Source organism: Otolemur garnettii, unplaced genomic scaffold (assembly GCF_000181295.1).
Source record: "Otolemur garnettii isolate 467f Iridium unplaced genomic scaffold, OtoGar3 scaffold00056, whole genome shotgun sequence".
NCBI classification, from domain to species: Eukaryota; Metazoa; Chordata; class Mammalia; order Primates; family Galagidae; genus Otolemur; species Otolemur garnettii.
In genome coordinates, this window is record NW_003852451.1 from 8,894,117 (window position 1) to 8,911,250 (window position 17,134).

General features: G+C 47.5%; 1 protein-coding gene across 1 annotated transcript in view; it reads right to left on the reverse strand.

Moving 5' to 3' along the window:
• Window positions 1-88: 88 nt before the first annotated feature.
• Window positions 89-17,134, reverse strand: part of SYNJ2 (synaptojanin 2) — an 88,418-nt gene continuing 71,372 nt past the window's right edge. Inside the window, exons 19-27 of the mRNA XM_012806738.2 lie at window positions 12,555-12,773; window positions 12,374-12,452; window positions 11,648-11,816; window positions 11,117-11,290; window positions 8,774-8,908; window positions 6,949-7,061; window positions 5,692-5,800; window positions 3,247-3,422; window positions 89-1,144 (exon numbers count right to left, since the gene is read on the reverse strand). Coding sequence (XP_012662192.1) covers window positions 392-1,144; window positions 3,247-3,422; window positions 5,692-5,800; window positions 6,949-7,061; window positions 8,774-8,908; window positions 11,117-11,290; window positions 11,648-11,816; window positions 12,374-12,452; window positions 12,555-12,773 — 1,927 coding nt within the window. The 3' untranslated portion in view covers window positions 89-391. The remainder of the gene's footprint in view (window positions 1,145-3,246; window positions 3,423-5,691; window positions 5,801-6,948; window positions 7,062-8,773; window positions 8,909-11,116; window positions 11,291-11,647; window positions 11,817-12,373; window positions 12,453-12,554; window positions 12,774-17,134) is intronic.

Genomic DNA, 17,134 nt, shown 5'->3' on the forward strand with positions numbered 1-17,134 from the left:
CGCCACAACGCCCGGCTATTTTTTGGTTGCAGCCGTCATTGTTGTTTGGCAGGTCCGGGCTGGGGATTCGAACCCGCCACCTTAGGTGCACGTGGCTGGCGCCTTAGCCAGTTGAGCTATAGGCGCCGAGCCCATACACTGAATTTCAAAGGAGTTCCCCTTCTCCTAAGAGGAAATGTAAAATGTACAAGTCTTGAATAGAACATATTTTGGTGGCTGTGTAATAACCTTACTGAATGAGAGACAGAATTTTTGTAAACTACACAAGAGTGACAGGTGCACAGAAGTTTTTTCAGTGTGCCTTTAAATAGACGTCTCTTTTGACTCAGTTAAGTGATGCCTGGAGGAAGAAGTGACACACTCTGTGAGAGGGGCCTTCTGAGTCACTCAGTCATGTGTTTGCCAGGGGGTCAAACACCTGCAACACCGTCCTCTTGTCGTTGTCACTGATTGTCACCCAGTGACTTAAATTTTGTTGCCCACAGTCTGATGGCAGCTCCACCTTGGCAGCTGAAGCACTGGCTTGCGCTGGGTCTGTGGGTGCTGTTTTAGGGGCCCTGGTCCCTGAGTCCAAAGGGTCAGAGCTCTTGGAGAGCCAGGCATTACTCAGCAGTTTAGGGTGGAGGAGGCTCCAGAACGGATCTTGATAGTCCCCAAGAAGGGAGCCTGTGTCTGACTTTGTCACTTTGGTGTCATGAGTTTCGGGGCTTGTGGCAGGTGAAGTGCCAAGAAAATCCACGGATGGGAAGAAAACGCCTATGTCAGGTGGGGTTCCAGAGGCACAGCCACTGTCGCTGCCACCACCACTGCCACAAGTGAGACCCTGGAGAGGTTGGCTGCTGCTCGGCAGGTGGAAGACTGCCGGGGCTGACTTCTTCCTCCTTGGAGGCACCTTAGGTGCAAGAGACAGAGCCTCCAGAGGTGGTGGCATGGTGGCTTCTGCCAAGAGAGGAGCTTCAGCTGGCGCTGGCTTCCCTCTGACTGGTCTCCTGTCCACTCCTTTCCCAGGCTGAGATGTTCTTGGTTTGGGAACAGGAGGAACTCGAGGGACCTCAGCTAGAAGAGGGTTTTCGAGGCTTGTCTCTGGGGACCCAACTGTAAAATGGACAGTCTGCGGCTCAGACTGTTCATCCGGTGACAGGGGCTGAGAAAAGGCAAGATGGAGAGGGTAAGTAAGCAGCCGACACTGGGAAGCTGAGAATCAGAGGACACGCAGCGGTCAGCAGGGGACAGACATGAGATTAAGTGGACATGCTAGCAAATCTGAGATCTGAGGATGCTGGGAAGCTGAAACACGACCAGGCCAGAAACGCACGGGAGAAACACACACAGGTCACCAGCATGTCCAACGAAAGATGAGTGGGAGTTTTAAAACCAGGGCCACGGCGAGTAACTTGAGGCAAAGTTTTCTTTGAAACCTTATGAAATGAGTTATGCTCTTCCCTTGTAAAAACAAACCTCTCTGAAGAACACTCTTTGAAGATGCAGCTTGGCCTAATAACTACAGTCTGTACCACGCTGGGGTGGGTGACTCAGTTACAGCACTAATGGATGCGGTTTCTCCTGCAGTCTTTTGTCTTTTTTTTTTTTTGAGACAGAGCCTCAAGCTGTCCCCCTGGGTAGAGTGCCGTGGCATTACAGCTCACAGCAACCTCCAACTCCTGGGCTCAAGCGAGTCTCCTGCCTCCGCCTCCCAAGTAGCTGGGACCACAGGCGCCCGCCACAACGCCCGGCTATTTTTTGGTTGCAGCCGTCATTGTTGTTTGGCGGGTCTGGGCTGGGGATTCGAACTCGCCACCTTAGGTGTACGTGGCTGGCGCCTTAGCCGGTTGAGCTATAGGCGCCGAGCCCAGTCTTTTGTCTTTCAATACAGATGGGTGGAAACTTCCCATGGGGACTTCTCTTCCCCAGTTACGAGTCACATCTATCACCAAACACCCTAAACGACAGCATGGAACAGAATGAAGCTTTTATACGAAACGGCCATCAGTACCTAACCATTGGCATTGTGGTATTTCCTTTGGTTCTTTAGAAAACAAACTAAGAAAATAATCCCTTCTCTAACGACCTTTAACTCCTATGTGGCAGACTGGAAAAGTGTCTCCATTTCTGCTCCTGGCTTTTAAAAGACAAAGCAGACAGTCCCCGACTCACTGTGGTTTTGACTTAATAGTTTTTCAACTTTACGATGCTGTGAAAGTGATACAAATTTAGTACAAAAGCATACTTCAAATATTGGTCTTTTTAGTATTATAAACTAGGTTTTGTGTTGGATAATGTTGCCTACCTGTAGGCTAAGTAGTCTCAGCACATTTAAGGCAGGCCAGGCTGAACCGTGAGATTCAGCGAGTTAGGTGTGTTAAATGAGTTTTCAACCTAATGATATTTCCAACTTATGACAGGCTTATTGGATGTAAGTCGAGGAGCATCTGAACAGGGATGAGGAGGGAAAAAGTCTACTTTGTAAGAAGGCATGGAAACTGGTCAGAGAGCAACGATCCAGAGAGGGATAGCAAAGCAACCCAGAAAACACAAAGCCAGCTCGTCAGGAGTGCAGGGCCAAGGTGACGGCTCACACTCCCCACGGCAGGTGGGCAGGCAGCGGTCAGGCTGCGGGCAGACACGGGATTACCGAGGGTCCGTTCCTAGAACACCGAGATCACACGGAAGATCCAGATGTGTCTATAGGTGCCAATCTTTGGGCTGCTACTGTCCTTACAAACTCATGTCTTTGAAGCAGTAAGCAAGGCTGAGAGGCTTGAGAGCGAGAGCAAAAAACAATCTGCAAGAAAAGTGGCGAGACCAGCTATGGGGCCTCTAGCAGACAGGCCGCGGGACGGTCTGTCAGACTGCTAGTCTGGCCAATAAAACCTGCACGCCAGGAACCACGTGAGGAACCACGCGCACTCAACACAGACCAGGCACAAACGGCACCACAGGCACACATGGGGGAAACGCATCCCACAGTGTCCCTCGGGGACACAGAACACTTAGAAGTGGGACACCTCCAAGCTGTTCTTGTCACAGTGAGAAACTGCAGAGAGACAGTGAACTGTATGCTCGGCCTGAGTCGAGCCACAGCAGGGAGAGAGGAGTGTCAGCCTTTCCTCAAAGATGCGCTGTGTCCGGTACTCACAGTGTGTGTGCAGAGACCAGAACCAACCAGACAGTGTGCGAGATGCAATTCTCACCCAACAAGGCCTCCTGGCAACTTAGGAGTAAGAGGCGTGGGCAGCCAGCTTTTACCTTTCCTGTCCTTCGCAAGGTCGGCTTCTTGATGGCAGGAACTCTGGGTGCCGGCCGCCGGGGCAGGAGTGGGGGTACCTGGGGAATCTCTGGCTTGGCCACCCCCAGTGTGGGCTCTGGGTCAGGAGATACTTTGTCCCTCAAAGCCAGGGAACTTAGGGCTTCTTCTGGGGCACCTGAAACACAAAATTGCATGGCTGATGTGGAGAGGCGGAAGTGCTCCACTGCGTGCTCTACTCTTTAAAGGATAACTTCCTAGAAAAAAATCTTTCAGGAGTGTCACTATCGAATAGCTAGGTTTGGTCCCAGCTTCTCATGCTCGCCTTGGAGTGGCGATCTGGGGCCTGTGGATGGGTGGGGTGGGAGGCCAGTGAGGCTCTGAGATCACATGCCAAGCTGTGGACTGGCCCTTCTCAGGGAAGATGATTTCCAATGCATCAAAATTTTGGTGGGCCCACAACCAAGCAAGTGTTAAATCGGGACTATGGGCAGATTTCAAACCTGTACTAACTTCTACATCTCCAAATTTTTTTAAAAAGCAGCTTTATTGAGATATAATCCACATACCGTGAAATGCACTGTTTTTAAGGTACCATTTGTGGCTTACAGTATACACGAAGTTGTATAACTTTTACTCTCTAATTCCAGAACATTTTCACTACCGGAAAAAGAAACCTCGTACCTATCATGGGTAACTCCCATCCCCTGGAAACCATGAATAACTTTCTGACTCTATGGAAGTGGTAACTCCTAACATTTCATAAAAATGGGATCATATAAGGCTGAGAGTTGTGGTGGGCACCTGAAATCCCAGCTACTTGGGAGGCTGAGGCAAGAGGATCGCTTAAGCCCAAGAGTTTGAGGTTGCTGTGAGCTATGAAGCTACGGCACTCTACCACGGGCAAGAAAGTGAGCCTTTTGTATTTTATTTCACTTAAGATAATGTTTTCAAGGTTCACACATGGTGTGATGTAGCGTGAGTATGTGCTGCATTCTTTTTCTTACTGTTATGGCTGAATAATATTCCATTGTATGCACGTACTATATTTGGTTCATCTATCTATTTAACAGCTGATGGACACTTGGGTTGTTACATCCATATTTTTAGTTTTTTTTTTTTTTTTAATTAAAGAAGAAAACCCGGGTGGCACCTGTGGCTCAGTGAGTAGGGCACTGGCCCTATATACCAAGGGTGGCGGGTTCAAACCCAGCCCCAGCCAAACTGCAACAAAAAATAGCTGGGCGTTGTTGTGGGCGCCTGTAGTCCCAGCTACTTGGGAGGCTGAGGCAGGAGAATCGCCTAAGCCCAAGAGTTGGAGGTAGCTGTTAGCTGTGATGCCATGGCACTCTACCAAGAGCAATAAAGTGAGACACTGTCTCTTAAAAAAAAATAAAAAAAAAAAGAAAGAAAATCCACTTTTGGCAGTATTATCCTATAACAGTGTATCTTAACCTCTTAACTCATGCCCTCCTTAGATATCATCTGAGGGTTCCAAGCAAGTTAGATACACTGGCTAAAAGCAAAATCAGATAACTAGCCTCACATGTGTCTTTTCAGAAGGCACAATCTCCCCTCAGCAAAAGAGATTCCAGAAAAAGGTCACAACCTAGACAAAAAAAATGTTAGTCATCAGTGATTCTGAATGAATGATTTTATCTATCTATCTACCTGAGACAAAGGTTCACTTTCTTGCCCCTGGTAGAGTGCCGTAGCTTCACAGATCACAGCAACCTCAAACTCTTGAGCTTAAGTGATCCTCTTGCCTCAGCCTCCCAAGTAGCTGGGATTTCAGGTGCCCACCACAACTCTCAGCTATTTTTTTAGAGATCAGGTCTTGCTCTTGCTCAGGTTGGTGTCAAACTTATGAGCTCAATCGATCCTCCCCCACCCCACCCCTGGCCTACCAGAGTGCTGGGATTAGAGGCACGAGCTACCACACCCAGTCCTGAACAAATGATTTTAAATGAAGGTGGTTAACATGGGTTAAATGAAGTGACAGCAATCAAACACTAGCAGAGGTATGGAGAAGAGGTCCTCCCTGCCCAGAAGTTAGGAATTTATTTACATTCGCCAATGATTTAAAAGGTAGATTTTGTGCCTGGGATAAGGGCACACACTCTACTTGTCTCTTCACAGAGCTGGCAGGATGACAGTGCCTGCTGCATTAGCCTTTTAAAAAATTCATTTTTATTTCAGTTCCTTAGATGCTGCTTAATAATCATGGAATTATTTTTATTTATTTACTGAATTATAAATATACAATTTTGAATGGACAATAAATCTTAGTACTTATATGTTGCTAAAGGGTACTTTTATTTATTACTGCCGCCAGAAAAGTGAAAAACAAACTTATTTTCTTTTCTAAATCTCTTTTAGTGGGAAGATGAGGAGGAGAATCATTTCTTCTCCTTAGTTGTGGAGAAGAGCCCCAGGGGAGCACCCACCTCCTTGGGCCTCCAGGAGGCACCGGATCGCTGCTTCCGCCTCCCGAGCGTTGGTGGTTTTGATCTGCTTCACATTATAAGGCTTGCTTATTCCAGTCCTAGCTTTGGGCTTGAGGACAGAATTAGGAAGAGATGTGACTTAGCACAGGCAAGAAAAGAGCCTCACATGCACACCCACTATCTGCTGGTCCATACAGAGTAGGAAACTCACAGACAGCCAGAAAACACAAACTTCCCTCTCCCCTGTGCCCGCCACCCCTTCCCCAGGAGCATGCCCCTAGGGAGAGGAATGCCAGGATATTGAGAACTCCCGCACTGGGTGGTTACAGGTTTTTGTATGTGGACAAACCATCTTTATTTTAGTAACTGGGTAAAATCCAGAAGGCAGAATCAGAGGCCTCTCCTGTGGGCTCCTGAGTTATAAATCACCTTCCAGACATGTTTTCTTAAAAGTACCCTTTCTACTCTCCACCCAGGATGTGAGCTGTTCACCTACGTCCATCATTGTAAACCACTAGCATCTGGTCAATCTCCACCCCCACTGTGGCTGCCTCAGCACCAGCCAGGCCCAGCTCTCCAGGCTGTCGGATGGCATCGTGGGGCACAGCAGCTGTCACCCAGTACCCAGCTTCCTGTCGCACCCTCTGTTCCACTGACCTTTTACCCACACTCTGAACCAGCAGCTCACAGAACTCTCTGGAACCCTCCACCTCCACAACCCTGTATGACTATGATTCTTTTTTTTTTTAATCTTTTTAAATTTGTTTGTTTTGATTTCTTTTCCTTAGGAGGTCTGTGACTGATTCTTGCTAGTGTCCCCTTACTTTGCAGTTTGGGTTAGTAGGTCTCTTTTTAGTCTCTTCTCTCAACCAACTTTATGCCTGAATGATCATTTTCTCAGGATGACTGATGTGAATTTCTCCTCTTTCCCTTCTACAGACCACCAAGGGAAAAGGCAAGAATCAGAAGGGTGAGGACAGATGAGGTCCAGAAACTAGCAACGCCCTGGCACAGGGACACTGGGGATTTTTTTCATCAGAAGTGATTTTCTTTAGAACATTCTATACAACCACTTAAAAGCCCTACAAAGGACCTGCTATTAAGAGTTATTGGGCTTGGAGACAAGGTAGTAGACAGGAAGAAAGTAACACAGATATCTGTTCACTGAAAACAGGTGACCCTATGCCACCCAGGGCCAACCCTGCGGGAGTCCAATGCCCAGCTGCTTTACCCTGAGCTGAATACAGAGGAACTCACTGGTTGCTGAGGGGCTCCTGGCAAGAGTCTCGCCGTCTGCAAAATGGAATACTGCCCATGGGTGCCAGAGGAGATGGACACATCTGACGCTGACTTTTTCACCAGGAAACCAGCTGTAAAAACCAACGAGGGCAGAATCTCAGTCTCAGTGAAGTCAGGACTCCCCTGCCAGCTGCAAGAAGCCAGGGTAGGTGAGGCAGACGCCAGGCAGACGCAGGTATGGTGCAGGGCTGAGGTGCACGGAACGGGGCTGGCTGAGGACCTGTGGGCTTCTCTTGGGCCATGCAGCTGTGCCTTTTAATGTGCAAGCTCTGGAGAAGCATATCCAAATAAAAATTTTAACCTAACATCCTGGGGGCTCCAAATCTCATATAAAAACCAACTGTTTCTTCATTGGTTAAAAACATTAGTCTTATTAGGCTGGGCACAGTGGCTCACGCATATGATCCTAGCACTCTGGGAGGCTGAGGTGGGTGGATAGCCTGAGCCCAGGAGTTCAAGACCAGCCTGAGCAAGAGCGAGGCCCTGTCTCTAAAAATATCTGGGCGTTGTGGCAGGGTGCCTTTAGTCCCAGCTACTTGGGAAGCTGAGGCAAGAGGATCGCTTGTGCCCAAGAGCTTGAGGTTGCTATGAGCTATGACACCGTGGCACTCTACCGAGGGCAATGAAGTGAGATTCTGTCTCAAAAACAAAAGAAAACAACAAAGAAAACATTGGTATTATTAGGACCAAATTTTTAAAATATCATGTAGGGAAAAGAAAATCTAAGAATAAATAAGTAGATCCCAAAGCAGCAAAATAAACTGTGTTAAATTATACTTGCAGCCCTTAACAAATCATATCTTAGAACATTTAATGACACAATGTAGGACACAATAAATGAAGGAAAGATAACTTGACCAAGAAAACTGGGTGAGTTTATAAAATTAACATCTGTTTAACTATAGATTTATCTAACTAGAAAGAGGCTAGAAGTCTGCTGGTTAACGACTATCTGTAGATGGTCAAGCGAATTTTCAAATTTCATTCTTCTTTATTGTTCTCGATTTTTGTAAAATGTCCACAATAATATAATTTATACATTTCATTTTCATGTTATTTTTATATTTTGTTTTCTGAGTACAAGCTCAGAAAAGCAAAAATAGGCTTAAAAAGCACGTGCTTCTGGCTTGCCCAAGATCACTATTGTGACACAAGCCGCGATAAACCCAATTCTGAAAGTGACGGCCAAGGCAAATCTGACAGTCACAATTTTTGTTGGGGAGAAGTAAACTGTAGAGATAAAATGGAAGCTGGTCAGATGCATGTCACAACTTCATTCGCAGGTTAGTAGGGAAGTTGGAAAGCTGGAAGAAAACTGATCCTCTAAAGGCTGGGTGGAGGAAGAGCTTGTCCTCGGAGTCCTCGGGTTGGCTCCCAGAGGGGTGACCCAGGTCACCTTCGGGTTAGGGCCTGGGGTTACTAGATCCTAGTAAGTAGAGAGAAGACCCAGAGGCAGCCGAGGGGGGCACCTGCCCCTGCCGAGCTAGACAGCCCCTCCCGTGCTGCGGTGCCACATCACCACTCCGTGAGGTCTCCAGCTGAAAGCAGAGAAAGCAAAGGCAGGGGACAGTGTGTGGAGGGAAGAGTTTCCCTCGCCACGAGAACCATGCGATCTCCAACATCTGACACGTCCTGGATTTATGACAAAAAGGAGCCACGGGAGAGAAGTGCTGTGGGGACTCAAGGCTGGGAGAGGCGGATCTGGAGCCAGAGCTTGGGAGGAGGAAAGGGGAAGTTATTCCCAGCAGGCATCGGGGCAAGGCGAAAGCGGGCAGAGCCTTACTTGGAGGGGGGGGTCTCTGCGGTGGGTGAGGTGGCCGAGGCCTATTGGGGACCGACAGAGACCTGCTTGGAGAACGGTGTCGGAAATTCCCAACTGCTTCCAGCTCCTGCTTTAGCTCCACAAGGTCCGCGTCATCTGGAGGATATGGTGGGTCGTGAGGAAGATGCATTTTCCAAATGTGCGTGTCAGACCTGGGTCTACGCACAGGAAGCTGACTGTGGCATGTGCACCCGCTGTGGGGCAGCCTGGCTCTGTGCGGAGACAGGCGAGGGCAGGGGCAGGGCACCCAATGCCTGCTCGGAACATTCGATAAACTGCTGACAAGGTTTATTGTCCAGACTTGAGAGATGCTGAAATACTTTAAAGCTGTGGTCTCCGACCTCCTGGACTGGTACTGGTCCATGGCCTGTTAGGAACCAGACTGCACAGCAGGAGGTGAGTGGTGGGCAAGTGAGGGAAGCTTCACGGATTTACAGCTGCTTCCCATTGATTGCATCACCCCTTGAGCTCCACCTCCTGTCAAATCAGTAGCAGTATTAGATCCTCAGAGCAGCAGGAACCCCACTGCAAACTGCGTGCAAGGAGGGATCTAGGTTGTACTAAGATCTACCCCCTACTCCCTGCCTATGGAAAAATTGCCTTCCAGGAGACTGGTCTCTGGTGCCAAAAAGTTTGGGGACCACTGCTTTAAAGTGTAGGTGTATTTTCACGTGAAACAATCAAAAAGACTGCCACACAAAGAAGAGGAGACAGCTGAAAACCACAGCCCCAGAGATTCACTCAGCCACAGAGACGCTTAATTCCTCACTCTGAAACATGGCAACTGTGTTGGAAGCTGAGAATACTTTCCCTTCCCAGGCAGCTGGACTGCCTGGCACCCAAGGCCAAGTTCCTAGGGTGGAGCATCAAGACCTCAAATCCTAAAAGCTACTTCCCTGCTCCCCTGCTCTGCACGTGGCTTCCAGGAAGCTGAAGGGGACTGAGGGGGCACGTGCTCCTGTCCTGTTACAGACTCAGGCCTTCTGTCCCACACAGCACAGCCCTCTGTGCCTCATCTGGACTCACACACCCCATCCCTCAGATCCACAGCTCCATCCCATGTATCTTTGAGGCTGGAACTGGGAGAGCCAGGACTTCTTCTAAAGGGAACCCACAGCATCGAGGAGCTGTCCTCTTGATGCCCACCAGGTGGCAAGGCCACCCACGTCAACCCACGCTGTTCTATTCACTTCTTCAGGCAGAGAGACATTTGTGTTCACACCTGCCCTGGCTCCAGAGACTGCCTCAATGACAGCCACCCCCAGAGAAAAGGGCCACCTCTTCTCCAAAGAGCATATCCCTCCACTGCTTCAACACCAGGCAGGAGCTTTGTGCACCAGCAACACACAGAACCCCGGTCACGCCCTGCAGCTGCAGCTTCCTCAAACCTGGCTGTGCACGCAAACCACCTGGGAAGCTTCATGAAATCCAGACTCCCAGGGTCCCACCCTGCCCCTGCCAAATCCACATCTCCCTGGCTAGGGTCTGTAATCTGCTGCTTGGTGTGGGCAAACTATTGATCTGTTTGCAGACTGTTTTACAGCCAAAGGGGCTTGGGAATCTTTAAACTCTCCTTAGGAAGCACCTTAATTCACTCTCAGCCCTGTTTTCTGTTTTCACTCCCAGCTCAAGGGTCCCGACACATGACTAAGCACCTGCTGGTTAGAGCTGTCCTCTGACTGGGGACATGATGGACTGGATGCATTTTTGGCTGATGCTGAAATATGAACTACCTACTTGCCAGCCAAGTAATGCTGGTGGGTTTTAAAACTTATTCAAAACAGTTACGGTACTACTTAATCTTGGGGTGTATGGTTCAATCCATATGACCTTTCAGGCCCTCTTTACTTAAAGTATAAAATGATAGCATGATGTGACTGAATGATGGCTATATGGCAATATAGTATTAAAAAATGTAACAATTAACCAGCAACTCAGGCCACAGATATTGAATATGTCTCTTATAGGACTGAATCAGAAAAATTCTGAGAAAAAAAACACAAATATAAAACCAGTTCAGAGCCGTGGCTTTTTGAATAGATAGGAGACACATCATCTTGACTCTGGTGTGTTTTAGGGATACAAGTTGTTTTAAGAAATAGTCACTAGAGGAAATCTATGTGGCAGCTAGACACCTCCCTGGGCTTGGGTCCCACTGCTTACTATGACTCCCGGCTCAGGCAGGCCTGGGACCTGGACGTGCACTTGGCTACAGTTGGCTGCACTTGGCTGCTGAGCGAGAGAACAGGCTGCCTGGAGTGAGCTCCAAGCCGGAGGCTACTGAGAAAAGGAGAGTTGAGCTACCTTTGTACGTGGGACACTGCTTCTTTTTGGTGAGCACAGGTGACGTGCTGGGAGGAGCCACTGCTGTGGAGCTGGGGACACCAGGAAAGTCTTCTCCTCCCAGTTCACCGTCTAAGGCCAGAGCCTGGCTGAATTCGTCTACCAAGTAGTCCTCGTCCTCTTCAAGAATATCTCCTGGGAGAGAGACAGGAGCCACAGTCAGAATGTAGATGACCAGGACAGAAGGCAGAGTGTTCTTACTGGGACACCTCCGCACATCTCCTCAAGGCCCAGGCCCCACCCGTCAGCAGGACGGTACCCCAACCCCACTCTCGCCACAGCCCTAACGGCCTCAAAGCCACTGTCTATAATTAAGTCCAGACATCCCGGGGTCCCATGCACCACAAGTTCGTCCTCCCCACACGTGGGCACTGCCCAGCCCATCAGGCACCTCCGTAGGCTTTGGAGAGCAGACTTCTAGAGCAGATCTTTAGAATCTCATGCCTACTGCTGACAGAACTGCCCACCTTCCCCTCCGGCAGGGTCACTAACCTTCTGACTCGTAGTCCAGACTTGTGAAGTCAAAGTTTTCCTCCAGCAAACAGGAGTTGGCAGTGGGCGACACGGGGGCCATGCTGTCCCGTTTCCGGACGATCTCCTCTCGCAAGCCTTTCAGCCAGTCCTTGGTCTTTGGTCTGATTTTCACAGCTCTGCCTTTCACCTGTGAGGGCAGCAGCATCCGAGGAGAAACCCAAAAGTCATAACAAGTCCCTTTGATCACCCAGCGTTTCTTACTCAAACCCAGGCACGAAAAGCAAGGCCCATCTTGTTTAGCCAAGAAAAGCTGAGGGCCCGAACCCTGGGCAGGCTTGGCATAGCTCTCACTCGTGCGGCCCAAAGGTGAGCTATCATCTCCAGCTTCCCACTCAGCACAAATGTAAAACCAGTATATTATCAACCTGTGAGCTGTGTGTCCGGAAAGGCAACTCTAAGAGAAAGATTGGCACTGCACCATGTGCAGGTGTGAGCAAAGGCAGACCAAGTGACTCGGGGGAAACACTTCAAACTCACTCTTCCTCTCTAATTCTGAAAGTAGCTAGGGCTGGAGACGAGGCCCCTCAGAACCACAATGAGGGGCGCAAGTTCCTCCCTAGGGTGCTGCCTTCACAAGAAGACACAGGCTGGGTGCGGGCGGGGGCAAGAGGAGAGGGAAAGACGCGACCCCGTGCCAGTAGGGATCATTGGACCCACTTCACAGTGTGACCAAGCACGACGTACCTTCATGCCGTCCACATCCAGGACGCTGAGAGCCGAGTGACTGTCTGCAAATGTCACCAGCATCTGCCCTTGGTTGATCCTGGAATGAATGAAGTTGGTCCCATCAATGCCAAGAATAATTCTGCAGCCCTAGCGGGTCCTCACTGACACCCCCAGCCTACACCAGCAAGGCCCTGGTCACCTGACAAGGACGATTGTCCCGTAATTGCCCAGGGTATCCATGAGTTCAGTGCGCAGGTCCTCAGGAAACTCATTTTTCTCCTCTGAGGTGGGTGACTGAAGGTTTACTACAACAGTGGCATCCGGGGGGCCCTGGAAAGAGGACACTTCCTGGAAGACCCTGTCCCGAGCACCCACATCGACTTCTTGTACTTCCACCTCCACGATCGCCAGCACGGGTCTGTGTCAGAAGGGAGAGGGACACCAGTGAGCCTGGGACCCTACCACATCCTCAGCCTCAGCGCCCCAGGGCTCTGCTCCAATGGTCAACATCAGCCCTGTGCCCGTGCTGCCAGTGGGCGATTCCACAGGTAACCTGGCCGCTGGCCTTGCCCTACAGTTTTAGTCTTTTTCCCCCTAATCTTAGCATCACATTGGCATTTTTACCTAAGGATGATTTAAGGAATGAAAAGTGCTACAGAGCCTAAAGATGTAACTCCGTACTTGGAAAATAACCCGCCGTCAGCAAAGACTTTTTACATGGTAACCCCCATGTAAAGGAGGAGGGTTCTCACTCTGCTCGGGGATCACACTTCTCTTTTTTTTTTTTTTTGAGACAGAGCCTCAAGCTGTCCCCTGGGTAGAGTGCTGTGGCATCACAGCTCACAGCAACCTCCAACTCCTGGGCTCAAGCAAGTCTCCTGCCTCAGCCTCCCAAGTAGCTGGCACAACGGGCACCCGCCACAATGCCCGGCTATTTTTTGGTTGCAGCCATCATTGTTATTTGGTGGGCTCGGGCTGGGGATTCGAACCCGCCACCTTAGGTGTATGTGGCTGGTGCCTTAGCCACTTGAGCCGTAGGCGCCAATCTAAGGGGGCGGGGGTCACGCTTCTCAAATGGGCATTTGGCAATTTGCATTAAGAATACCAAAAATGCTCATCTTTTTTTCACTTAGTAATCTCACTTCTAGGACTTTATTCTATGGAACTGATCAGAAACCCAGACAAAGATTTGGACACAAGGTTGATCATTTACAGCATTGCTGATAGGATAGAAAAAAGAGAAATGATCTAATTGTTCCACAACGGGGAAGCAGCATGCTATTGCAATCAGTAAGAACAATGCTGTAGAAATCTAGTGGATATACACAAGAGACCAGTGTAGCAGGAAATAACGGAATGGTTATGATAATTTTGATATAGAGATGGGTATTACTCTATTTATAAAAATTCAGAAAATCCTATATTAGGAATATTATATAACCTTATTGAAAGCAGTTAATACAATATTAACTGGAAACAAAAATACTACAAAATGGCATACAGTACGGCGGCAGCCTTTAAAACTAGATAACACTGCAAAGTTGAGGCATGACAGAGTGATAATAACAGTATCCTGCCCAAAATTTATATTGTTATTGTTAGTTTTTTTTCTTTCTTTCTTTTTTTTTTTTGCATCAGGAAAATAAGATGGTTAAGAAAATGTGACACAGGGACACGCACTAAGGTGAGTGAGTTTTACTTTTTATTAAATTATTTAATTACCTTTGAGGGACGGTCTCACTCTGCCACCCAGTCTAGAGTACAGGGTGTCATCATAGCTCACTGTGACCTCCACCTCCTAAGCTCAAACAGTCATCTTGGCTCAGCCTCCTGAGTAGCTAGGACTACAGACATGGATGACCACATCCAGCTAATTTAAAAATTTTTTGCAGAGATAGCAACTTGCTATGTTGCCAAAGCTGGTTTTGAACTGCCCGGCTTCAGGTGATCTTTCTGCTTCAGCCTTCCAAAGGACTAAGGTTATAGAGTGCGAGCTTCTGCACCTGACTGTGATTTTTAAAAACTTCTTTTAGCAGAAACACTTTTGAGAGAAGCCCCACATGTCAGAGAAGTGGTAGCATCTCTGGATAAATGTAGGAGCTGGCGCCGGCATCCCATTCGACCAGTGGTAAGAAGGAACGAAGCACGGAGTCCCAGAGCCACCCAGGAGACTCTCCAGAGGAGTATGCTGGGGAAAGAGCCCACCCCAAGATTCGGATTCCATTTGCATGACATTCTTGAAATGACAAAATTGCAGAAGAGGCTGTAGGCTGGGGTGAAGGGGAGAGTAGTGGGGAAGGAGTGGCGCTATAGACAGGAACCAGGAGGAGGCCCAGGGGACAGAGCAGATCACTCTGCACTCAGAGTGTCACCATCAGGGGCAACTGGGCAAAGGACAGGTGGGATCTACGATTACCTCAAATACAAAGCTTAATTTAAAAAATATTAACGTAGTATGTTAAAAAGCAAATGATAAAACAGTTCACATAATCCTCACTTTTTTATACAAATTTTAGATCTGTAAGCACGTGTGCCTTAGACGTACCTGGCAAACACTGTGGAGAAGCACATGAACCATTACTGAACCTCGTCTTGGGGAGGATCATCTGCGCTTTGGATTTCCCCCCAACAACCAATCATCAAGATGCTCTGCTGTGTAACTAGGGAAGCAGTACATGTCTCTGGTGCCTCTCAAACCAGCATGACCAGGTCCGCAGCTACTCAGCCCTCCCAGCTGGCCAGCGCTCCTCCCTCCTTCCCAGAAGCTCAGCCACAGGCCCCAGCGTCCTCCCCAGTTCCTCTCTCTCTCAAAGCTACATTATTGGAACACATTATTCTTAGTGAAGCATCACAGGAATGGAGAAGTAAGAATCCTATGTATTCAACTTTGATGTGAAGACAGTTAATGACAATTAATGACATGGTGGGGCATAGGGGAAGGGGAGATCAGGCAGAGAAGAAGCGAGGGGGTGTGGGCAAAAAAAAAAAAAAGACTAATTCTCACACAAACTGGATTTAATTTTGATCACTGTATATTACTTAAACATCAATTTTTAATTCAGCATGTCAATATGTTGTTTATCATATTGTATCCTTATTCATCAGTGAAATATGTCTGTAATTTCCCCTTTATAATAATATATTTTTTCTAATTTTACTATCAGGGTATCCAGACTAAGTAGAATGATTTTGAAGTATTTCTATTTCTACTATCTACAAGACTTGGCGTGACCTACTTTTTTTTTTTTTTTTAGAAATGATTTTTCACTTTTATTTTATTATATTAGTCATCAATTTTTTTTAGACTTTGGTAAAAACATAATAAGGAAAAAAATTTGTTTGCTATTTGTATTTTGTCTTGTGTATTCTGTAACAAACAAGTAGTAAATGATTCAAAAAAAAATTGCACAGCTCTTGTTAAAGCTATATTGATAGGTACTTTCTATTTTGGTTGCTGATACAATGCTATCTTTCTTTTTCTAATATTATTTTGTAATTCTTTTTTACATAGGAATATAATTGATTTTGTATAGTTATTTTGAAGTTAGCTACATTGCTGAATTTTTCTATTGTTTTTGGTAACTTGCAAGTAACTTGGTAACTCAGAAGTAATGAAATTTGTATTTTTTTTTTACAAACCATTGGGATTTTTAAGTTATCATAATTGTATTAGTTAGAATCTTCAACTTTTTTTTTTTTTTTGAGACAGAGCCTCAAGCTGTCCCCCTGGGTAGAGTGCCATGGCCTCACAGCTCATAGCAACCTCCAACTCCTGGGCTCAAGCAAGTGTCCTGCCTCAGCCTCCCAAGTAGCTGGGACCACAGGCACCCACCACAACGCCCGGCTATTGTTTTTTTTTGGTTGCAGCCATCATTGTTGTTTGGTGGGCCCTGGCTGGATTTGAACCCACCACCTTAGGTGTATGTGGCTGGTGCTTTAGCCACTTGAGCCACAGGCGCCAAGCCAGGATCTTCAACTTTACTAGAAGTGGTGGTAATGGGCACATTTATCTCATAATTGGTTTGTAGATAATGCTTTTGTTTCCTTATAAAATTGATATATTTGTCCCAATGTGATCTTCAATGATTGTGTCAGTGTTTGCCTATAGTTCATGTTCTGTAAATATTCATGGAATAAAGGAGCCTGAAATAAAAAGAAGAAAGAAAATGTCCCACCCTGGCCTGCTGCCTGCTGCTACTCTGCCTCCTTTCACAGCACTTACGTGTGTGTATTGTTCGTCTGTCCCCTCGAGAAAATTCCACGAGAGCAAGGTCTCACCTGCTTTGTTCACTGCTTCCATGCACCAGGGTCCCAAATAAATACTGGCCAAAGGAAGGTTTCTAAATCCCCTCATGGCACCAGCAAATCTTGATGTCAAACATATGAAGACTCCCCAAGATTCACTTCCAGGTATGTATTTGCAACAACAGGTCCCTAAACTATTTAGACCTACTGACCGACTGTTAACCACATGCATTTTCTTAATTTCGTCCCTTGTAGAAGTTGAAACTGACAGGAAAGTTTTGGTAGGAGCCTTGGGAAGACCAATTCTTCCTTCCTTATTGGCACCCTCAAATGCCATCTTCTGCGGTCTGATTGAAGATTCCCCGTTCTGCAGTGGTCTGAGTGCACGTCCTGGCACCACCCTTGGCTGATGGCCACTGCCTTCCCCTGCTGCCTGCTGCTTCTATCCCATCCTCCATTCACGATGCTAGAGGCCAAACCAGTAGCTAACAGCATTTAAAAGCCTGAGTCCAAGATTTTTTTTTTTTTTTTTTT